The sequence below is a fragment of the Panthera onca genome, chromosome E3, assembly GCF_046562875.1.
Source record: "Panthera onca isolate mPanOnc1 chromosome E3, mPanOnc1 haplotype 2, whole genome shotgun sequence".
NCBI lineage: Eukaryota > Metazoa > Chordata > Mammalia > Carnivora > Felidae > Panthera > Panthera onca.
The window spans coordinates 8,318,512-8,342,302 of NC_138354.1; the positions used below are offsets into that span (position 1 = coordinate 8,318,512).

At 61.3% G+C, this 23,791-nt stretch overlaps 1 protein-coding gene across 3 annotated transcripts in view; it reads left to right on the forward strand.

The window, feature by feature from the left end:
- COL26A1 (collagen type XXVI alpha 1 chain) overlaps positions 1 to 23,791 on the forward strand; it is a 196,138-nt gene that overhangs the window by 168,758 nt on the left and 3,589 nt on the right. For all 3 annotated transcript variants that reach the window (XM_078439961.2, XM_078439959.2, XM_078439960.2), the window contains 8 exons: positions 5,518 to 5,579; positions 12,243 to 12,399; positions 14,467 to 14,565; positions 15,182 to 15,334; positions 17,287 to 17,370; positions 18,551 to 18,603; positions 22,008 to 22,043; positions 23,330 to 23,377. In XM_078439961.2, the coding sequence (XP_078296087.1) occupies positions 5,518 to 5,579; positions 12,243 to 12,399; positions 14,467 to 14,565; positions 15,182 to 15,334; positions 17,287 to 17,370; positions 18,551 to 18,603; positions 22,008 to 22,043; positions 23,330 to 23,377 (692 nt within the window). The remainder of the gene's footprint in view (positions 1 to 5,517; positions 5,580 to 12,242; positions 12,400 to 14,466; positions 14,566 to 15,181; positions 15,335 to 17,286; positions 17,371 to 18,550; positions 18,604 to 22,007; positions 22,044 to 23,329; positions 23,378 to 23,791) is intronic.

A 23,791-nucleotide genomic window follows, 5' to 3' on the forward strand; every position in this document is an offset into this window, starting at 1 on the left:
TTACTCTCAAAACCTGAGGGATAGTTGAGCTGTGTATAGAATCTTAGCTAGAAACTGTACTCTCTGAAAAGAATACCCCTATCTCCCAGCTTCTGCTGTTACTGTCCAGAAGTCCAATGCCATATTGATTCTGGACATTTCCTGGAGGCCTCATTTTATCTTGGAAGCTTTTAAAATTTTCTTTCTGGGATTCTGAGCTTTTGTGACAATGTGCTTTTTGGTAAGAGTTGGGTTTTTGTTTTCTTTTTTTTTTTTTTAATCTGGCATTTCACATGTTCTTTCAATTTGAAAGTTTATATCAGTCAGTTTTAGGTGATCTTTTGGGATCATGTCTTTTACTTTTCTCTCCATTTTCTTCCTCTAGAACCTCCAGTTAGTTGTTAGACCTTCTGGATTGATCCTCTAATTTTCTTATCTCTTCTCTCCATCTTTCATAGCCCTTGTTTTGCAACTTTCTAGAAAATCTCCTTGGGGCGCCTGGGTGGCTCAGTCGGTTGGGCGTCCGACTTCAGCTCAGGTCACGATCTCGTGGTCCATGAGTTCGAGCCCCGCGTCAGGCTCTGGGCTGATGGCTCGGAGCCTGGAGCCTGCTTCCGATTCTGTGTCTCCCTCTCTCTCTGCCCCTCCCCCGTTCATGCTCTGTCTCTCTCTGTCTCAAAAATAAATAAAAAACGTTAAAAAGAAAAAAAAAAAAAGAAAATCTCCTTATCTCCTAATCCTTTCACTGAATATTTTACATCAGTTATTTTTTTTTCCATTTCTACAGATGCATTTTTGTGTTTTGAAGGTTCTTTGTAAATAACTTCCTGTTGTTTCGGGGATGTGGTATCTTCTCATATCTCTCTAAGGATATTGGAATTTTGCTGTGTTTTTTGAAGTTTTTTTCTGTCCACTCATTGTCTCTGTTTTCTGAGTTTTCTTTTTTCTTGTTTATTGTTTTGGTCTTTGTCTTTTGCATTAGAGGCTCTCTGTGCATATTTAATAGTCACACACCGGGAGCTGAACCCCACAGGTGGACAAATCCATCTTCTTATGGGCTTTACCGCAGGAGTTTGCACAGGGCCCAAAGTCACTGCACATCCACCTCTTCTCTCTGGTTGGAGGGGCCTAGCTGGAGGGGTGTGGCCTACCCAGAGAGGGCGTGGCCTGATGGGTGCACGGCCTGGCTGGGGGCGTGGTAGTGAATGAAAAGGCAAAAGAAACCAGGATCTAGTCAAGACAAGATTTCTCCCCTCCCCCCCTCCCATAGCAGTTTCCAGCAGAGAGTGAGGTGACCAAAGTCTCACCAGTAGAGGAAGGTCCTTCACACCCTTCAAGGCTCCAATGGGGAGGAGGGAGGCACTAAAAGAATGTGTGACCCAAGGCTGAACTCTTGGGTAGGTCAGGGCCGACCGGATATGTAGTAAGATAGAAAGGTGCCAGTCCTTTCTGTGCTGGGCCCAGCCCAGCTCTTGTCACATTGGGGAAACTGAGGCCACTTAGGACCTCTGTGTTCCTATGGTCCCCTGTGAATACACCTGGCCAGCTCCACCCTCTGTCCCCACAGCATCTGACCCCATTGACCTCCTGGGAGCTTTCTTCTCCTAACTGGGCTTAGGAGTTTGGGCTGGAGTCCAATGTCTCCAGGGGGATTTCAGGGATCTCTTCCAGCTGGGCCTGCTTGGGTTGGCCTTCTGGTGACGTCCACCCTGCACGTGCCCCCTGCTTGTGGATCCATCTCACAGAGGGGGCTGGGTGTCTGGGGACAGGACCACCCGTGTGCCCTGGCTCCCGCTGGCAAGGTCTTATGGCCCAAGCCTCACAGTGGTCTCACTCGGCCTCTAGACTTTTCTGCGGTCGGCAAGGGTCCTCTTGGCCTGGGGAGTCAGCTTCTCTCAGGAACTGGGTCCTGAATTCTGGATACAGAGCCATCACCAGCCGTGCTGACTGAAGGCAAGTGGCAGGTAGATGGGCAGTGGGTGGGCAGAGCCCGACAGTGACAGCCCAAGGGCAAGGGCACGGGTGGCAGCAGCAAAGAGTCCAGGATCCTGAAGTCCTTAGAGCTGATCCAATACAAACCCCTTTTACAGATGAGAAAACTGAGGTGCGGAGAGGTCACATAAGGGCTTCTCCAGCCTCACAGTGAGTTTCCACAGTCTTTCCACTGAGCACACCAAGGAGTGAGTCCCTCTCATTCTCTCTCTCTCTCTCTCTCTCTCACACACACACACACACACACACACAGACTGGTTTGTTTGGCACAGCTACACTTCTGATGCCCACATATTGGCATCGGAGTTCCTGACACACTTTCCTGCATCCCAGACACCAGGAATATGCGGTGGCCCCGGGCGCTCGTGGGCCTGTGTGTGCTGGGAAGGGGGCTGGGAACGTGGCAACTCTCGGAATCTCAGGAAGTCAAAGTTTTCACCTGAGTGAGGGGCAGCCGAGGCCCAGGGCCAGTGGACAGGGCCTGGTCCCCTCACCGAGGCGCTCGGCACCCTCAGTGCTATCTCCGTGTTCCCACTGCTCCCATGAATAGTTAGAAAAGTTGAAACAAACATAACGTAATTGCTTGCCGATGACAGAATGCCAGGGGAACCATAAAACCCACCAGGCCTCAGGGCCTGCCCAGGCAGGTGGCACCGGGAGGCCGAGCTGGCAGCCTCCCCCCTGCCCCGCTGGCTGGGCCTCCTGGGCCTCTCTGCGGCTGGGGAACCGGACCCCCCGTGCCCGCTGGCGGCCAAGCCGCACCTCACCTGCCAAGCAGGGTGCCCAGTGCCAGAGCAAACTGGGCCCGGGCCCAGCACACTTTCCAGAAATAGGTTCCTGTGAGAGCCTGAGGCTCGCCCCTCCCTCCACAGACCTTACCCCCTGCAGAGAATCCCCTGTGTTGCCTCAGACCCTGGAAATGCTGTGCTCACGGCCCCTAAACCCCTAAACGCCTCAGGAATGTTCACTGGGCCAGGCTGGGGCTCTAGTTCATGGCTCCCTGGCTTCCGTCAGGCCTCCTGCCCTTCCCACCGGCCCCCAGGGTGGGGTGGGGCCCTCCTGGCCATGGAGGAGGTCCGGGGCTCAGGCAGAAAAGTCACTTCTTCACACTCTCCAGAGTCAGTGCCTGCTGCCCGGGAAGACAGGACTGCTGGGGAAGGTTCTCGGGCCTTTGCCCCGAGGGCAGGCCTCCTCCTTCGTACCCCCCGGCCACCCACCTCATCAGGATTAACAGGGGCCCCAGGGGGAGGAGGCAATGGTTAGGGAGGTGTGGGGGGCGGGTGGGGGGTAAGGCAGGTGGGTGGGGGGTGGGTAGATAGGTGGAATTAGCTTAGCGGGTGGACGGATGGGGACCCTCTTGTTTTGGTCTCTGTCTTTCCATTAAAGCCTTCTTTTAAGGCCCAGGAACCCTGCCTGTTTTCAGGAGGGAGGCGTTGAAAGCCCCCAGGGCTTTCACACACTCTCTGTGTGTGCAGTTGACCCTGCGGACTGGGGGCTTCTGGGGACCCTGCCATTTCACCCGGGGCATCTGTGGCTTTTCCTCTGAGACCCGTCCCTGTCCCCAGAGAGGACCCCTCACCTCTCCTGCCTGACGCCGACCCAGCCAGGACAGCCTTCCAGCCTCCTGGAGGCTCTGACGCCCTCTTCCCACGTGGGCCTGGGCTCCTGGCTGCATTTCATTTACAGGCATCATCCGCTGAGCATTCTTCCCTGCCCTTCTCTTAGCTTTGTGGTTTATACCTTTTCCTTGCTTTCTTCCTTTTTTAAATGTACTTATTTATTTTGAGAGAGAGACAGAGAGAGAGAGAGAGAGAGAGAGAGAGAGTATGAGCAGGGGAGAGGCAGGGAGAGAGGGAGAGAGAGAGAATCCAAGCAGTCTCCATGCTGTGAGTGCAGAGCCTGACTCCGGGCTCGAGCTCAGGAACCGTGAGATCATGACCTGAGCCGAAATCAAGAGTCGGTCGCTTAACCGACTGAGCCACCGAGGCCTCCTGTACCCTTTTGTTTCTTCACCACCCTTTCCTTGGAGAAACTAGGGGGAAGCATGGGGGGGGGGGGGTGTCCAGCAGAAAACTCCCATGTTTCAGCAGAAAACCTCTCCGACTCTCACCGGTCCTTCGTGAAGTCCTACCCCCTCCCAGCCACGTACCTGTACATTCTTCTAGTTGTTTGAAGGTTTCAGTGTTTATACCTCAGTCTCTAATCTGTTTTAGGTATCAGGGTTACCGACACGGTTTTATTGAGGGGGAAGAAAAGAGTTCTGTTCCTAAAAAATGCTTATAAACCACTGACTGAGCCCAGCCCAGGGGAGCCGGGGAGGGGAAGGAGGGTGAGCAGGGCCTCTCCGAGCCCACATAATTCATCTTGTAAACCGAGCTAGGGCTGGTGAGCACACCGCCAGTGTCAACCCCCCTTGCCCTGAGGCCGGGCACCCCTGGGGAGGACACAGCCCGTACCATGGTCCTGAGACCCCTGGCCGTCCCCCACATGCCTCGCCGAGCAATCACCACTGAACGAGGAACATTAGTGAGATGATCTGCTTTCAGAGATGACGTTGGGGGCCTCTCCAAGGACAGGGAGACCAGTGGGGGGCAGGTACAGACGCTGCCGGTGAGCTTCAGGCCTCACCGTGGCCACGGGGCCTCCGACAGCTCCAGCACACCAAGTGGGACCTAATGAGTTACCCTCAAACCTCTTGTGCCTCGGCGTGTCTGTTCATCCTGAATGAGGTTCCAGGAAGGTCAGGCTTTGAACCGAGTGAGAGATTTAGGCATCCCTTGATTTCTGGGGCCATAAAAGCTCTTGAGAACAGCTTTGAACCATCTATTTCCTCTTTAAAGAGCTCGGTTCCTGGGGCAGACAGACATAAATAGGTAATTATAGCCCAGGGAGATGTGTGCCTGGGGGGTTAGCCGTTAGTGGTCTCCTAATTGGCCTTCCGGCTTCCAGCCCCTCCCACGCCCACCCATTGTACACTCTGTTGCCAGAATGAGTTTTTCAAAAATGCAAACCTGACCTTGACTTTGACCCCCTCCCACAGCTGCCCCCGGCCTCAGGACGCTGCCCAGAGCTCCTTCTGCCAGGCCTCCTCCGCTCGGGCCCAGCCTACCGCTGCAGACTGGGGGTGGGGTGGGGGGGGGAAGAGGTGGGGTGGGGGGGAGAGGGTCGGCCAGGTTGCTGCCAGACCCTTCTCTTTTCTTGCCTGTCTGCAGACCTCAGCCCTCTTTCCTCACCTGGCCAGTCATTGTGCAACCCTTAGGCCTCACCTTAGATGCTGCTGCTTCCAGGAGGTCCTCCCTGACCACCACCGCCCCCACCCCAGATTGGCATCACTGTCCCCCATGACGCCCTTTTGCACATTCTATTCTTACAGCCAGATCAGACAGGCCGCATGGAGGAGGGGGCGCTGAGGATAAGGCCCTGAAGGACGGGTAAGAGTTTGCCAGGCAAACCGATCGGCGAGCTCCCCACCTGCCCAGAGGCTATCCTGGTGGCTGGCTGCTCTCAGCCCAGGGTCTACACTCCATTCTCACCCTTCTCTTTCAGAATGCATGAACTGTACCCGGCTCAGCGACATGAGTGAGAGGCTAACCACGCTGGAGGCCAAGGTCAGACGGCCTGGGGAGCTGGAGGGTGTGTGTGCGAGGGTTATGAATCAGGTTCCTGCAGGGTGTGACTGGGGAAAGTCGGGCCCTGAGCACCCTGGTCCCAGGGGTCGGGTGCTGCTGGGGTCTCAGCGGTTCTGGGTGGTCTACTCTGGGCTGGCTCCTGGTGTGGGGGAGGGGAGCAGGGAAAGCAAGAGATCTGGTCCCGGACAGCAGGCTGGTCTGGGTGTGGGCCTCAGTGGCTGGCGGGACTAGATATCCAGAAGCCGACCCCTCAGTGGGAAAAGGAGGGAGCCCCGTCCCCCCAGAGGCTGCTGCCCCCCGTTCTGGCTCCTCCTCTCTCCGTCTGGCACACGTCTGGGCACAGACAAGCCGATGGGGGCGGAGCTGCCTGGCACCAGCCAGCTCTCGCCCCGCCTACGTCGGGGTGGAGCGGGTCACCCCAGGGGCAGAAGGACTGAATAAAGAATGAGTAAATTTAGGGGCGCCTGGGTGGCTCATTCAGTTAAGTGTCTGACTCTCGATTTTGGCTCAGGTCACGGTCTCCCAGTTCGTGGGATCGAGCCCCACGTCGGGCTCTGCGCTCAGTGTGGAACCTGCTTGACATTCTCTCTCTGCCTCTTTCTCTCTGCCTCTCCCCTGCTTGTGCTCTCTGTCTCTCTCTCTCAAAGTAAATAAATACACTTTTAAGAAGAAAAAAAGAAAGAAAAGAAGAGGAAAAGGTAATTTATTTGGGAGTAGCCTCAGGCAGCTCTGGGGCAAGACAGAGGTAGCGACTAAGAGAAGGGAGGACATGTGAGGCACAGGTGTGGCAACAGGTGGGTTCCCCGGGTGGACACCGGGGGACCCTGTCCCATCTGACCCCTCTGAGAGACAGGGCCTGGGACAGAGTCTGCCAGGGGACGAGGCAGCTGCCGACACTTCTGCCGGGCTATCTCCACCGTCACCTCATGTCCCCTGCCTCACCGGCCTGCTGGCATTGTTCCTGTGGCCCTAGAAAGCCCCAGCGGCGAGTCTCGGGTCTCCCACGCCTGCAGGAAGAAGCCATAGCTGGGGGCCGTGGCCGGGTCCAGACTGGGGACGAGCCCCATTCTCCTTTTTGTCCCAGGGTGGCTGCTGGGGGCTGAGGCTGCTGTACCTTCACGTATCTGAGGAGCCTCCTGGGGCCTGGGGCTGCCGGGGCGGCCCGGCCCAAGAAGGAGGGTCCCGGTGTAGGAGGCGGGTGTGAGGGCGGCCAGGGTGGGGACAGAGCACTGGGGCGGGCCGAGTGTGGCAGGGCCACAGAGCGGGCCCAAAGGTCGGGCCCCTCCCGGAAGAGCCTGCCTGGCAGGTCTTCCCAGCAGACGCGCAAACACACGCGAACACACACAGACACACACACAGCCCTCACATCACCCTCTGGCCCTGCCTCTTGCCCTGAAAGCCTGGCCATGGGGGCACCTGCCCGGCGAGATGGGGCTGCGGATGACCGTCACCCAGAGTCAGACATGAGTGGGACTATCGCCGGCAGCTGGGTGACTCTCCCCGGGCTCCCAGCGCCTCATCTGTGCAGTGGATTGAAGTACCAGCCTTTAAAGGGCCGCCAAGATGGGGGGTCCCAGCCTTGGAACCAGTCGGGTGCTGGACAGATGTGAGGGTCTGTGCTGGCGACACCGTCTTGCTGTCCCCATCTTACAGATGCAGCCACGGGTGTGTGGGAGATACCCGTGCGGAGCACATGGCATGAGAGGCCCAGGCCACGAGTGCCCCCCGCCTTGTACCCAAGCCCTGGGTCCCCCGGCAGCCCCCTGGACATGGCGGGACTAGGGGACCTTGTACCCTCCTTGGGGTCAGTGGCTCAGTGGGGGTGGGGTGGAGGCCATCAGGGAACAGATGTTGTCACGTGGGCCAGGCCGGGGCTGGGAAGCCCCGGGAGGGTGGGGGTGCTGGGGAAAACCCCGGGGGGAACGTCTGGCCCCCGAGATTTTAAAAAGAGGAGGGGTCCCCAAGCCAGCGGGCCTGACGGACATTTTCCAGCACCTGAAGCCTCTGAGTGGTTTGGCAGAGTACTGGCCGACAGCCCGCCCTGGCCCCAGCCCGGCACCTTGGGGTGTTACAAGTCACAGCCCTGGGGGCAGAATGGCACAGGGCTAGCCATCCTCCGCCCAGCTGGCCCTGGCCCTCCCGCCGAGAGCAATTGCTCCCTGTCCTCCTGCCCTGACACATCGATCGGCCACAGCAGCAGGCCACGAGGGGGCTCCGAGGTGAGGGTCGTGACCCCTCTGCAGACCCTGGTGTTGGGGGGGTCGGGTCCCTGCCCAGGAATGGCTCTGCCTCACCGGGTCCCTGCTCAGCTCCGGGCCTCTGTCCGCTGTCCTGTGAAATGGAAATCAGAGTCGCTGGCCCGCCCACCCCCCACCCTCACCGGGTTGCTCTGGGGGAGGGTAAAAAGGGGTGAACTTTGGAGACGAGAGGGGGACGTGGTCGGCATCTGGGGAGTGCGAAGAGGCGGCTGCCATCGCCCTCCTTCTGGATTCCCAGCTCAGGGATGGGCGATTCGGGTCTCAGTGTCTGTGTGTTATCTGGGTCACCTTCTAGCTGTTTACCTGCCTGCTACGTGCCTGAGTGTCCCCTGGGGAAACAGAGCCCCTGAGTGCTTCATCAGCTCAGGTCTGAGGGCCCTGAGAGGTGGCGGCCCGGAGAGGGAGGGGGATGGAAGCTGGCCGCACTGCCGGGACAGCCCTGCTGAGGCCAGGTGAGCCTGCTGGGCTCAGAGACGACATGGGGCAGGATCGGTGGCTGTGGTCAGGCCAGTGAGAGCCAGGCAGGCGAAGCCCAGATGGGGAGCCAGAAGCCAGACGGCTGGCATAAGAGAGCGGCAACCCAGAGGCCTGGAAACTGTGGCTGCTGCCCCTTCAGACAGGTAGCCTGCTTTGGTGTGTCAGAGGGATGTGTTCAGCTATACGTAACAGAAACCCAGCCAGTGGCATGTTATTCTTTAAAGACATTTATTGTTTGTTCAACAAGAAGTCCAGCAGTAGGTGGTCTTGGGATTGGTTTGGTGGCTTAAGAACTCAAGCTTTTCACAGCCTTCCCCTCCACCTCCTAAGCGAATTGGCTTTTGTCCTCATGGTTAGTGCCTCATGGTTACAAAGTGGCTGCTGCAGCTCAAGGCATCGCATCCTGATCCATGTTCAGAGGCAGGATGTAGAGGATAAGGCAAAGCACCCTAATGGGTTTTTCTGTCACCAGGCTGTATGCCTACCTCCTAGTTGCAAGAGAGTTGGGGAAATAAGTACCTGGCCGATCATGATTCGTCCTGTGGGGCACACCCACAGGTACACGATATGGGGCTCTCATGTCCGGCAGCCATCAGGTCTGCTCCCTCTTCACTCCTTGCAGGTGCCTGAGTTCCCAGAAAGTCCAGACCTAGGAGCTGATCTGGGACTCCTGCCACCCTCTTTTCCTGGTGGGGTGGAAGGCCAGGAGGAAGTTTCCTGACTTCCTTCCTCTCCCCCCCCCCTCAGTTTAGACTCCACGGGCCGCATGGTGTGGGAGGGAGCCCGAGAGGATTCCCCTGTGTGAGGGTCAGAAGCCTCGGAGCTAGCCGGTCCCCGGTGCAAGAGGGCAGCCTCCCGGCCAGTCAACCAGGCCACAGTGATGTCATCGGAGCCACTGCCCTCCAAGTCTGGCTGCACTCTGGTTTTCTCGGGTCAGGTCTCCATGCCCACTGCTGCCTGCCCTGGTGAGGTCGTCCGCCCGGGTGGGATCGGTTTCTCCAGAAGGCCGGCCACGGCCAGGCATGGGAGGTGCCCAACAAAGAAGTGAGGGGGGCCTTTTGGGAGGGGGTGAGGCTGCAGGTGGCAGGTCCCCTGGGGGTGGGTCCAGAGCCCTGCTGGAGAAGGGGAACACGTAGGCCTGATCCCAGGAGCCCAGGGAGGGTGCCCTCCCAGGAACCCTGGCTGCCCCCAGCCCCCTGTTGCTCCTGAGGACTCCCTGGAAGTATGTTCATCTTGAGGTCCCCCAGAGACACTGCAGTTCAGCCCGGCCCCCTGTGTGGTCACCTGCACCCCCCAAACCCACCTTCTCCCAGGTCCCTGTCTGACTGGTGATGATCCCACGGTCCCGGGAGCCAGGCCGGAACCAGGGGACCCACTCCTGCCTTCACCCGTGCTCCTGCCCCTGGGCTCCCCATCACGTGTCACTAACCCCCAACTCCTCCGCTGCCCCAGAGCCCCCAGCCTCGGCCGTGGCTGGTCAGCTTCCCAGCGACACTCAGTGGCTGGGCAGAAACCATCCCACTTCCCTCCCCGGGGGGCGGGGATGGACATTCACCCCCCACCCCCCCCCGCCGCTGTGTGATAGTAGCCAGCTGCTCCCCTCATGGGTGCTTCCATGAGGTTCCGCCAAGGCCCAGGCTGTGGCCAAGCTGTGGACAGGGCACTGCATGGGACCCTGGGCCCAGCCTACTTGCCGGGTGACCTCGGGTGGGTCACTTGCAGTCTCTGAGCCTTTATTTCCACCTCTCCTGTGATGGGCCGCGGTGACCCTTCCTGCCTCCTGGGGCCTTGGAAGGGCCAGAGGGGTTGGGGCCCGGAGACGTAGCCCTGGGGGTTGCCCACTGGCCCAACACAGATGGAGACCCTGAGACCTGGTGCGGGGTGCCACTCTGTTCCCTAGATCCTCAGAGACTGTCACCCAGGCCCAGGGACACTGCGGGACTGGTGGGAGGGAGTGCTCAGGGGCCCCTTTGTCACCCCGCTCGCCCCCCACCGCACACACGCACCAGAACCTCAGCCCAGCCTAGGCCTGGGCGCCGTGAAGGCCACTCTTGGTCCCCGGGACCCACCAGCAGCAGCAGCAGGAGCTGGGGCCCAGTGTGCTTGACACGGTCAGTGTCCGCTTTGCTGACGGGAAAACTGAGGGCCACCGAGGTCGCAACACTTGCACAAGCTCACACAGCGGCCGCCTAGTGGGAGAGCCGGATTCAAACCAGCTCGTATGGCAGCAGGGCCTGAGCCCCACCCCTATCGGAAGGCACTTAACCCGTGCAGGGCTCTGGGGACCAGGCTGCCCCCCCCCCGCCGGCTGGCCTGCTGGCCCTGCTCCCGCCGTGGCTGTTGATACAAAGCGATCGTGCAGGGGTGAAGGGAAGGGCTGGCGGGGGTGGCCCGCCACTGGTGGCCCTCTGAGGGCATGGAGGTAGGGGGGCTCGGGGCAGGAGGGACCCTGGGGTGGTGCCGGGCAGCTGGAGCAAAGCTGGTGAGGCCCAGGAGGAGCAGGGCAGGCCGAGAAGGGCGCCTCCCTACGTGGGAAGCGTGGGGCCGCTGGCGGTCTGGTTTGGGGGGGGGGGCTCCCCAGAGTTGGCTTTGCCCAAAGTCCTCGTCTCCTACCGTGTAGGGAGGCCCCAGGAGGGGATGGGGGCAGGTGGAGAGCCTGGGACCATAGACCCAGGGCTGGAGCCAGGGCTGGGCAGGCCAAGGGGCACGGGGCGGGAGGTGGGGTGGGGTGGGGAGGGGCGGCGGGTTGGGGAGGCCAGGTGCCCCGGCCCTGGCCCTGCCCCGTGTGGGGAGCAGCAGTCGGGGAATCCGGCAGGATGCGGGGTTCTGGATCCCAAGGCTGGAGGCAACAAGAGACACCAGGCTTCCTCTCCTGCAGGCAGATCCGGGAGCAGAGACTCGGGGACCGAGGTGGGCGGAACAGGAAGCCGACTCTGTGGGACAGGCCTGGGACCCCTCTCTGGGGGTGGGCCTACTCTGGGTCTCAGCACCTGCCCTGCTGCTCGCTCAGATCCCTGGTGCGCAGCGCCCCCTGCTGAGCCTTTTGGAGACAGCAGGGACTCGCTGGGGCCTCTGAGGCCTGACTCCCAGTTCACTTGAATCAGGGAGACAGTGTCGCTGCCCAGGCCCTGGTCTTCGCAGCGTTTGACCCCCACCTCCCTCAAGGGGAGAGAACCGGGCAGCTTTCCACGCTGCCTTTTGTTCTAGAGCCCCTACTAAAAATCGTGCCCCAAGCCAGGACCATTTATATTCTTTTTTTTTTTTTTTTTTTTTTTTTGTTATGTTTATTTATTTTTGAGAGAGAGAGAGACAGAGCGTGAGCAGGGGAGGGACAGTGAGAGAGCCAGACACAGAATCCGAAGCAGGCTCCAGGCTCTGAGCTGTCAGCACAGAGCCCGACGCGGGGCTCGAACTCATGGACCGTGAGATCATGACCTGAGCCGAAGTCGGACACTTAACCAGCTGAGCCGCCCAGGCGCCCCTATATCCTTTTCTTTCTCATTCTCTTTTTCTTTTTTTCTTCTCTAGTTTTCTCCCTCCTTCCTTCCCTCCCTCCTTCCACAACAGACCTCCATCCGTTGTCTGTGCCCTAAGCCAGGCCGTGCGAGGGACCAGTGCCCTGGGAGGAGCCGGGGCGGGGGGGGGGGGGGGGTGACCACTGGTCTCTCACCATGGTGACGGCCGCTCCAGAAACAAGGTGCAGGGAGTCTGAAGGTGTCCCAGTGGCAACCTGCTTGAGCCCCGGGTCCAGGCTCTGGAAATGGGAAGGGGAGGAGGGCAGGGGTAGGAGAATATTCCAGAAGGGGAGCAGCAGTCCCACGAGGGGCGTGATGTCTCCGGGGACACATATCTCGTACACGCGCATCTCGGGCCCGGCGGGGGTCCTGACCTCTGCCCTTGTCCCCAGGTTCTCCTGCTGCAGGCGGCAGAGCAGCCCGCAGGCCCGGGCAATGACCTGCCGGCCCCCCAGAGCACCCCACCACCCTGGAACGAGGACTTCCTCCCTGACGCCATCCCCCTCGCCCACCCAGGGCCCCGAAGGAGAAGGCCCACGGGCCCCGCCGGTGAGTGAGGCCTGCGGCCAAAGCGGCCTGAGCACGGCCTCCCAGGGCCTCTACCACGAGGTCACACAGTAGGCCCTTTGGATCAAGCACGCTCCCTTGCTCTTTCGACACAGCGAGCGAACTTTTCAAAAGCCGGTGGGGGGCGGGGGGGGGGAGGGGTTCACACGAAAAACAGGATTTCCGGCTTCTCTTAGAAAAATGGAAGATCATTTTTCTTGGTGGGGGTTTCAGTCCCTCCTGGAAACAGTTGGCTGCAGCCAGGTCACGGCTGCCTCCACAGACCCCATGCGAACTGCTGAAGTCCCCATCCTTCCTTGTCGCCGTCGTTCAGTTTGGTACATGTCCTCATGACCTGCCCGCTGCCTCTTTGCACCTGTGCTCAGCCCCGCAGCCCAGCCCCGGCCTTCTGGAGTTTACCGCCTCCCCTCACCTTCCGGGGCGGGGAGGGGCTCCCGGAACTCTCTGGCTGGGGTGTCGGGGGACATCTGCCACCGTGTTGTTTGCTCCTTCCCTCCTGTGTTTAAAAATTATTTTTAACAATTATGTGTGAGAGACAGCACAAGTGGGGGAGGGGCAGAGAGCGAGGGAGACGCAGAAGCCCAAGCAGGCTCCGGGCTGTCAGCACAGAGCCCGACATGGGGCTCGAACCCACAGACCGAGATCATGGCCTGAGCCGAGGTCTGACACTGAACCGACTGAGCCACCCAGGCGCCCCTCCTGCCGTGTTTTAAAGTCAGGAGTAATTGTTTTTTCTCTCTGCAGCTTGTATCCACTGGGCTCGGCCCTGGGGGTTGTAGAATAGGGACAGTAAGCGTAATAGCAGGCGGTGAGCACTGCTGAATGCCTGTCCCGTGCCACGCACTGTGCTGGGGCTTTACCCCGGGCACGTGGGTGGCTGGCATCTGTCGATGTGGCTGAACTCGGGGGGCTTAAGGCCGGTGTCCCTTCTGACTGGTCACTATCTGTGCTGTGCCAGTTATTAAATATTGTTATATCACCCTAGGCTGCACAGATAACACTTCTCATCATTCCGGTAAGTTGGTGATGCTTGAGGTTACAGAGGAGAAAACCGAGGCTCAGGGAAACGACCCTTGGGGTCACCCCCGTGATCCGGGGCCATTTTGTCTCGATCATTGTTGGCCCGGCTACAGCCCTTTGCAGGTGACGCTGTCCCTCCATCCCCTCTCTCCCAGCTGAGGCCCCAGCTTCTTAGCACCGCTGTCCACACTCAGCTCTGAGCTCCCACCCTGTCCCCCTCCCCACCTCCTCTGCCCTGTTTTCTGCGTGTGCCTGTCTAGTTGAGACAGGGAGCAGAGCAGGAAGGACACAGTGGGAGTGGCCGGTGGCCGGTGCCAGGGAGGCTGTGGGAGGAGGGCTGACGGGTCCCCTGGCTCACCTCTCTAGCTGTCATCCCTTAGGTTTCACACCCAGGCAGCCGCCCATGCCCACCTTCTTGCAGTCCTTCTTCTGGAACTGGGGAGGAGGGGGATTTCCCAGCCCTCAGGGCACCCAGGCCCCACACCCCCTGGGGGGAGCTTGGCAGGTGCTCTGGGTCTCCTGGGCCACACTTTCTCTTCACCAGGCAAAGTGCAGTTCTGAGAAATGGCCACCAGGTGGGGCACAACCCCTACAAATGGTGACACTGGGGGGAGCCCAGGAATTCTTGAGAGCAGGTGAGGGGGGCGCTTGTGAGCTTTAGGGCTTCCTGGGGCCCCCGTGGAGGCCTCGTTGGGGAGCTCTTTGCCAGGAGCCCAGTTCCCGACCCTGAGCAGGGAGACAGCAGGACCCTTGAGAGAGGGGCAGCGTGGCTCTGGGCCCTTGAGCAAGGGACCACACCTTCCTGAGCCTCAGTTTCCCCACCTGTCAAGTGGGAACAAAAGTAGCTCTTGAGATCACAGGAATGAATAGGTACAAAAATGGTCTGTAAACTGTAATGATGGAGGAGGTGTCTGCTCCGGGGGCAGGGCTGACCAGATGGCCCAGGTGGTCAGGCCTGAAGTCCCCCGCCCCCGCCTCATGGCGGCTCGGCCCACAGTGTCCTCAGGGCTTACCTCATTCTCTCCTCAGGGCCCCCGGGGCAGACGGGACCGCCAGGGCCTGCAGGTCCCCCAGGCTCCAAAGGTGACCGGGGCCAGGCAGGAGAGAAGGGCCCAGCAGGGCCTCCCGGTAAGGACACCCCGCACCCCAGATCTGACTTTGTCTGCTGGAAAGGGTCTGGGGTTTCTCCCTTGTCTGAGCAGGTGAGGCCTCCCACGACCCCCGATCTTGCTGGGGTTAATGACTGCCGTCTTGGGGGGGCTCCAGGCTCACTTCCTCCCCCCAGCACCCCCACTGCCACCCTGTCCCAAAGACTTTAGGTTTGGTCTGACCCTGGGCTGCAGGAAGGACGGAAGGCTCCAGGCGCTGGGGGTGCAGGTGTGTGGGTGGGGCAGCTGGGGCCTGGGGACTGTGCTCAGTCATTTAAACAACACCTCCAGAGAGCCTCCCAGCTCCTCCTGGGTCCTGCAGGGAAGGCACAGGTCCTGTGCTAGCCCAGGCTGGCTGCCACCCTCAGTGCCCTGACCCCAGAGCTGAAGTCCCAGGAGGGGGCGACCCTGCCTCCCTCGCCTCCCTCCCTGCCCTGGTGTTCCCTGTGCACTAGGCCTGAAGGGAAAGCCGGTTCGCTCACACCCCAGGACAGCCCTCCGGGGACGCTGGTCTGGAGGCCACCACTGGCCTGGGTCCCGTCTGCATGTCAGCTGCCAGGCCCAGCCCTCGCGTGACTCCTCTTCTCCCGCTGCAGGCCTCTTGGGGCCGCCAGGACCCCGCGGGCTTCCTGGAGAGATGGGGCGCCCGGGCCCCCCTGGCCCACCCGGCCCAGCAGGCAGCCCAGGCTTCCCTCCGAACGGCCCCCAGGGTGTCCTCTACTCCCTGCAGTCGCCGACAGACAAGGACGGTGAGTGCCACTGAGGGGCGGGCCCCGGGGACGCAGACCCTCAGTGAGCAGGGCCCCGGCTCTGGAGCCAGGCTCTGCCGGGTGGGGCGGAAGGGCCTCTGGGGGGGCCGATGCGGGTCCCCCAACCCAGCTCTTGGCCCCAGTCTGGCCTGTCCCTGCTCTGGTGCTCAGCTGCTGCCCCTGGGGTCCTGACGCCCCCCGAGTCTCTGTTGTCTGCCCTGGCCTCAGTTTCCCCATTTGGTGAGAGCAGCGCCCCCGAGGTCACTGCTGCTGCGTCTCCTGGAAAATCGTCTCACCGTATGCAGGCCATGTGACAAGTATTGGTTGAGCACCTACTATGTGTCCTGCACACTCACTGGGGATGCAGCAGTGAACAAAACAGTCTCCTGCCCCCGGGGGGCACAGTCTGCTGTTTCTGAACCCGGAAACCTCCGCCTACCTGTGGGAAGGGTGGGGTCAGGGAGGCCCGGAGAGTGGGGTGAGGGCGTCACAGGGGTATCTTTCGGTTAAATGCCCTGGGAAACCTGGGGAGGGTTTTAAGAAGCTAGTGACAGTGTTAAGTGACATCCTGGGCACGATGGGGGATGGGGACCTCTTGTCTTGGTCAGAGAAACCCAAGCCCCCTCCTGCTGGTACTCCTGTACCCCCTCAGGCAGCGCAGCCCTTAACCTGAGCTTTATTATTATTTTTTTAGATTTTTTAAAATGTTTATTCATTTTTGAGAGAGAGGGGGGAGAGAGAGAGAGAGAGAGAACGAGCGGTGAAAGGGGAGAGAGAGAGAGGGAGACAGAATCTGAAGCAGGCTCTCGGCTATGAGCTGTCAGCACAGAGTCTGATGTGGGGCTCGAACCTATGAACCGCGAGATCAAGACCTGAGCCGAAGTTGGACACTTAACTGAATGAACCACCCAGGTGCCCCTAACCTGAGCGTTAAAACCTAGGCCTGAATCCCACTGTCCCCATCGGAGCCTTACTTTCCCCACCTGTAGAGTAGGGGGTGGGTATTAGTCCCCGTTGGAGTTGCTCTGGTGGGAGGAAGCGACTCAGCCTTGCAGAATGGGGGTCCTGGGCTGCACTCAGTGGGTGCAGGGGCCCAGCCAGGCGAGAACAGAACCTTCTGGAACAAGTGGGAACTCACTGAAGACTCAGGGAGGGGGCCGGTGCCACCCGTGCGGTGTTCTGGGGGGCTCAAGGCTCATCGCCCACCCCTGAGCCACATGGAGCCATCCCAAGGCTCCCGCCTGCCCTGGTCTGGGCCAGACGCCTCGGGCACTGCTTTCCTGACACCTCCAGTGATCAGAGCCCTTCTCAGATGGGACCTTCTTTACCCGCGGCCCTGGGGTCCCTGAGTATGAATTTGGGGAAGACTGGGGATGCCCCAGCGGGCCCCGCCCATCGCCTTGAACCAGTGGGAGGGTGGTCCAGGCTTCCGGGTGTGGAGGGAAGGGCAGAGGTGGGGCAGGGCAAAGGCACATGGGGCTTGACCTGTTTGTCAGAACTGGGCCGTGAACAGACCTCACCGCTGCCCCAGGCTGAGTGATGGGCCCTGTAGAGGCAGCCCGGCTCTTGCAGCTCAGAAGGCTGAGCCCGGAGGGCTTCTTGGAGGAGGCCCCACAGGAGTGAGCCAGTCAGGTGCATCAGAACGGGCCTGTGGAATGGAGTGGGGAGGAGAGGGCTGGCCTGGAGCCTGGGGAGGTGAGTAGGGCAGGGCCAGACTCTAAAGGGCCTGGAATGCTCAGGAAGGAGTTTGGGCGTTATATGAAGCCCCCCGGGCTTTCCCTGCCCTTTGACCTGGTCTCTGTGGGAGTCCGAGCGGCTGCTCACCAAGGCTGCTGTGAGGCCCGGTGGGGTGGGGGCGCCTGTCCTCCTGGCCCTGGGGGAGCTCAGGTCCGGCACCCCAGCCCTGCCGGCCCTGCCCCACCGTGTCACGGGCCCCTCTGCTCTGCCCACAGATGGACACTCACAGCTGGCCTCTGCTGCCGTGGACACCGTGCTGGCCGGCGTCCCAGGGCCCCGGGGCCCCCCTGGCCCTCCAGGTAAGCGCGGAGGGCGACAGCCTGGCCGGGATTGTCCCCCGCCGCCCCTGCCTCTGGGCCTGGCCTGGGCCAGGGGCTCTCGTAGGGCCGGTCGGGGGCCCGTGGCCTTGGCAGGGTGCTGGGGATACGGGTGTGTCCACAACTCACCGTGTGGCCTGAGGTGAGTCCCCTTGCTCACCCCTTGGGAGAACCCCAAATGTTTCTGCCAGGTGCCCACGTGAAGCAGCTCAGGGCTGCCCCCATGTGGGCCTGAGTGGGGGTTGCACCGGGGTTCATGGAGGCCCAGGCCCAGGGGGAGGCAGGGGGTGAGCTCAGGGGTGGTCCAGGAGCTGGCAGGGCAGGTGCCCGGAGAGGCAGGAAGCCCTGGGCCTGGTGGCAGAGACCAGGGGCCGGGGGGGAGGGGACAGCCCTGGGGCTCTAAGGGCTGGATCCCCTCCTTCCAGGGACCCTCACTGGTGGGGAGGGAAGGGGCGTGTGGGGCAGGGGCCAGCCCTGCTTGTCCAGCTGTGTGGGTGCCTCATTCCCCACCACTCATTTACACTTTCATGTACTGACCGAGCACTCCCTGCGCGTGGCGCAGACGTGCGTATCGACCGTGGCCGTGGGTGGCGGCTGGTTCCCTGTCAGGGACTGGTCTGGAGGAGGGGTGGGCGTGGGTAGTGCCGGAAGGCTTCCTGGAGGAGGTGATGCTCATCCTGAGACAAGAGGAAAGAATTTGCCAGGCTGTGGAGGGGATGGAGAAGCTCCAGGAGGAAGGAACAGCATCTGCAAAGGCGCAGAAGCAGAGGAGCTTCTCGGGAGAGGATCTGGGTGGGCAGGGAGGAGGGGGCCGGGGTGAAGACCTCAGGAGCCCCGAGAGGGACCTACCTGGAAGTTGGCTCTGGGTGGCCACATGGAGAGTGGATGGTCGGGATGCTGTTGCAGTAACTCAGGCAAGAAGGATGGCCTCGGAGGGGTAGGGTCCGAGGCCCGGAGGAGGGGCAGTCCTGGGAGACATTCGCCAGGAGACTGGCTGGCAGGGGAAGGGCGGGGGGGGGGGGGGTGACCCGTGGATGAGGCCCTGAGGGAAGAGCCGGTTGCAACGTAGGGGCTGCGGGGAGAGGGCGGTGGAGGTGGGCTTTCCGCGCTAAGGGTGGGCAGGGGACTGGCCCCAGGTGACCGTGTGTGACTCTGCCCACAGGTCCTCCTGGCCCACATGGTCCCCCAGGACCGCCAGGTGTACCTGGATCCCAGGTAAGCACTTCCCTCATTTCTGGCAGGGGCCGGGGCGGGGGAGCGGGGGCTCCCCAGCAAAGAGGAGCCAGGCCCCTCCGCAGCGGGGCCCAGGCAGGACCCAGGGGAAGGTGGGTGTGACCCTGGTCATCTCAGCCGCTGCTGTCCTTTGCTGTCTGCTCCCCCATGCCGGGGAGATGTTGGCGTCCTTCCCGTCTCTCTGACTGAGACCCAGAGAGACCAGGTGCCTCCTGAGGACATATGGGATCACAGAACGTCCACCCCAGCCTGTCGCCCTCCTCCCCGAGAGCCCCCTGTGTGTGAGAGGGCGCCCCGAAGCCTGGTGGGGTGGCCCCAAACCCCAGCTTGCTCCGCCTCTCCAGCTGTGTGACCTCGGGTGGAGAGGCGGCCTCTCTGAGCTCCGGCTGCCTTGGCTGCTCAGACAGGGGTACAGGGCTTCCCTTGTGGGTTGTTAGAGGGAGCAAGGAGAAACAGAATGCTGGGATGGGGTGTGTTTTGTGCCTCAGAGGCCCAGGGCCTGGGAAGAAATCACACCAGGGAGGGGCAGCCCGGAGGCAGAAAGGGGTGGAGCTTCCAGCACCCTGCCCCTCTCCCTGCCCAGAGCCTGTCCAGACCTAGGGCCCTGCCGACTCCTGCTCAAGGAGCTCAGGCTGTGCTTAGCAGGTGGCTGGAGGTGGCCCCTCTACTGCCAGGGGCGGGAGTCTGGGCCTTGGCCCTGTGAGTGCTGGGACCTTGGGAGTCCACCCCTTTAGATGCTAGAAGAACATTCCCGAAACACTCGGGGCGCCAGCCCCCCAAGCTGAGGATACAGCCGCTGAGGGGCCACAGGGCAGCCCCATAGAGCTTACATTCTAGACGTCAAAGAACCAGGGTCCCATGACTGCTAATCTGCTCCCTGTTGTCCCCACTGTGTGTTTTTACACCTGGAGACACAGCATCAGGGAGGGGCAGGTGGGCACAATATCTGCAGGGAGAGGGGGACAGGGGCACCCTCAGAGAGGAGGGGTGGGTGTGGGCCACAGAGCCCGACAGTGACGGGGGCAGGAGTGTGGTGAGGGACCGAGATGCCCAGGGAAGTGTGGGAGGCGCAGGGGTAGAATTCTGTGCGGTCACACGCCTCCTGCTGCCCCAGCCTGCAGCGACAGGGGAAGTCAGGGTTCCCTTCCCAGCTACTTGTGCCACCTGCGTTCAGATTCGCCATCGTTCCGTCCCAGAGGGGGTGGAGAAGTGGAGGCTCAGAGAGGTTCAGTCGCTTGCCCAGAGTCACACAGCAGGGGAACGGCAGGGGTGGGGCCCCTCTCAGGCTTTCCCCGGCTGCCTCCAGCCCTCACCGAGAATGTGCTGGGTGCTTTGGGATAGCCTTAATCCTGCGAGGTGGTCTGTTTTCAGGGTCTTCAGGCCCTTACGGTAGTACCACTTGGGGGACTGTGCAGACCTTGTCCTTGTGGGGACCCGGGCTCCCAAGATTCCAAGGAGATTTAGAGGGGCCTAGTCAAAGCTGTTCCTCCTACCACCCCCCTCCCCGCCCCGCCCAAGAGGGTGTGTGACCGGGCATCGACGTGGAGGGTGCAGCGTCTTGACCCCTTCCCTCTTTGCTGTGGTCCTTCCATAAGGCTGGGGGTCCCGTGGCCAGGACTGGGATGCCCAAGGGCACCAGACAGTGCCCAGCCTGTCCCTGGTTCCTCAGGGGCCCATTGGACAGGCCCTGAAGAGCCCCTTCCATGACCTTCTGCTAGGGCCCACCCAGGCCCCCACACTGCAGGGGTGGAGCTAGGTTCCAAGGTTAGCCCAGATAAGGACAGTGTCCGAATAGCCACCAGCCCCCTCTGCTCACCATGGAAGGACCAGACAGGGTCTTCCCTGTGGACGGCGGGACCAGCCTGGCGACCCGGCCACCGTCTGTCTCCATCCCTTGCCAAAGAGTCGAGGCCTCTGAGGCTGGGGTGAGGGGATGTCCCCTAGACATGGGTCAGAGAGGAGTGGGAAGGGACCACGGCAGAGGACGAGGTGGCCCCTACTTTTCTCCTCTGAGCAGGACAGAGAGACCTGGGTTTGAAGCCCCGCTCTCCCAGTTTCCGGCCGGGTGACCCTGAGCAAGTCACTGGCCCCCACCTCCCCCACCCTGTGAAATGAGGAATCCCTCTTGGGTGGGCTCGTTGTGAGACATAAGGGGGACAATGGAGGAAAAGCCCCAGGCTCTCAGGAGACCCTTAATAAATGTTCTTCGTTAACCAAATATCTCTTGGGGTCTCCGCTGCGTCAGATACTGTGCTGAGCACGAGAGCAGGGACATCGGGAGCCCTGCGGTAGCTGATGGTACAACAGGGGAGGCAGACAAGGACAAGTAAGGACGATAAGTGTCAGGAAAGGAGGAAATGAGGCGATGTGACAGAGTGAAAGGGCCCAGGCAAGCGAGGCACGACAGACCTGCAGAGGTGACACTTCAGCTGAGACCTAAGGAACCAGAACTAGCAGCCGTACAAAGATGCCAAGAAAGGGCCCTCCAATTAGCCAGAAGAGCAAGTGCAAAGGCCCTGGGGCAGGGAAAAGCCCGGTGCTGCTGAGGAGAGTGAGGTGTGAGGTGAGGTGGGTCAGGGAGTGTGGGTTTGGGTCACAGGGGAAGGGGCTCTGAGTCTCAGGGAGGGAGAGCCTGTGACCTGATTTACACCTTTAAGAGGCCCCTGCAGCTGTGACTGTGGTGGGGGAATGGAGGACGGGGACACATTGGAGCAGGGCGACCCGGGAGGAGACCCCGGAAGCCCTCGGAGGAGACGAGAAGGTGACGTGTGTTAAGTGGTGGCCCCTGAAGCGGCAAACGGAATGGACGTGTTCAGAAAGTGATGTGACAGGTCTGGCTGGTGGAACAGATTTGGCAGGAGAGGGAAAGGAAGGTTACCTCCCAGGCGTGTCGGGGAGCAGCTGGGAGGACCGGGGAGCCACCTTCCAAGGAGGTGTCCGCAGAGTGGGGTGGGTTTGGGGGGAGCCAGGGTTCTGCCTGGGGGAGGTGGATGGGTACCCCGTGGGTCTGGGCTCCGGGGAGCCTTCGGGCCGGACATCGGCACGGACGGGAGTCCCCCGGCGGGACCCTCGTGATTGGTGTTGCTGGCACTCACCTCTGGGGACCCCTCTCTCTGCATGCGGGGGGCTTGGCCATCCGTGCCGGCTCCGTGTGGATAACTATACATGAGTGGCCCACTTCTCAGCGGAGAAGACCGAGCCTCAGGGAGGAGCCCGGGGAGGGTGGCCCAGGTGGGGCCTTCCTGTCCCCTCCGTGCCATCCTCCTTCTGTCCTTCCAGATCCTGAGCCTGGTGCAGGGAGGATAAGGAGAGGACAGAGGTGTTGGGGGGCTGGGGGGGTGGGGCGGGCAGGCAAGGCCTAATCTGCTTTGTCTGACTTTCTGCAGGGCCTGGCCGGAGAGCGGGGCATGATGGGACCGGCTGTAAGTGACGGGCTGAGCCGATGGGTTGTGCCCAGGGCGGTGGGCCCCAGTGTGGCCCCCGGGGTGCCGGGTGGGCAGAGGTCTGTCCCAGGAGCCTCGCCTGAGCTCAGCCCCGCAGCGACCCCAGACATGGCCCGATCGTACCCCGCCCAGAGAAGGGCAGCCTACGTGTGGTCCCCACTGCCCGAGTTGGGAAGGGGTGCCCTTAGGAGGTGGGGAGCCCCTCACTGGGATGAGGGTCCTCAGATCTCTCCTGAGGCTCCCAGACCCCTGAGTTAACAATGCTGTGTGACCTGCAGAGTCCCCTCCCTCCTCTGAACCTGCCACGAGTAGAGGCTCAGACAGCTGGCCTCTAATTTTCCTTCTTGGAAACGAGAATTTCTGAGTCTCAACTCCTGCCTGCAGGGCCAAGGAGGCGGGCACCTCCTTCGCCCCCAAATCTAAAGTTAGGGGCGTGCGGCCAGGGAGGAGGGATGGATCTGTGCTGAACACCTACGATGTGCTGGCCGCAGGGGAGGCGCTCTTCAGAAATAGTGAGTTTAAGCTGCATTGCAGCCCAGCGAGGCGGGACTTTATTTGCCCCATTTTTGAGAACCGGCAGCTAAGACTTGGAGAGGTTAAGTAATTTGCCCAAAGTCACACAGCGAGGCAGTGATGGAGCCAAGATTGAAACCCGGGAGCGTTAGCCTCGAAGCCATGCCTCCTCCTGGCTTCTGTCTGGTAGACGCTGCTGAGCCCTGTCACGGGGCTTCTGGCACCAGGCGCCAGTCAGAGCTCGTTACCGCTATCGGTTTATTGAATCGCCCTAATACTCCTGGGAGGTAGGCAGTATTATTACCCCATTTCAGAGATGAGAATGCTGAGCCACAGAGAAGCAAAGTAACGTGCTCCAGGTCACCTAGGATAACACGTGGGTGTTCATGTGCGGCTGGTGTTACTGGCCTGGATTCAGAGGCGGAAGCAGAGAGAGGCGGGGACTCGATCCCCGGAAGAGCTGAGAGGTGGGCTCATGGGGTTTCAGACCTGGCTCCTCGGTGGCCCAGAAGCACGGTGAAGCCGCTAAAGCCAAGCCGTGCCGGGTTGTGCAGAGACGCGTGGGGCCTCGGCGCTCCGGCCCTGCCCCCCCCAGGGCAGGAGTTCCCATGGGCGAGGCCGTCAGGCTCCGCCCCGGCACCCTGTCCCCAGGCTCTGCCACTGACTCCCCGCGGTCTGCCCAAGAAGCCGGGGAGGGGAGGGAGGCGCCCCCGTGCCCCTCACCGGCTTTGGACAACTTGACTTTCTCCTAGGGCGAGCCCGGCGGGAAGGGACAAGAAGAGGAGAAGGCGGCTGCAGAGGTAACAGTCCTGTCGGCCGCGTTCCCCGCCTGCCCCCTCGGCTGTGTCGCAGCGGGACGGCCGGTGCCCAGCAGATCTGCACTGACACCCGTGAGCCCACAGGGTGCTGGGCCACGGGGTGAACGGGGTCCCGGCCCCGCGGAGGAGACAGATGAGGGAAGTGATGATTGCAGCATAGTGTGCCGATTCTGCAGTGGGGGTCGCACGGCCAGTGGGGGTGACTGGCCCGCAGCCGGAGGACGGCGGGGGGGACCCTGCAGAAGAGAGCCCCCCATTAAAGGAGGCTGCAGGCTGTGGAGTCCCTGTCCGGGGACGGAAGTCCCCACATGCCGCGCCTGGTGCACAGAGGTGCCCACAGGGTCACGGCGCTGGGGGACTGAGGATGGCTCCGGGCAGGGCCCAGGGTGGGATGGC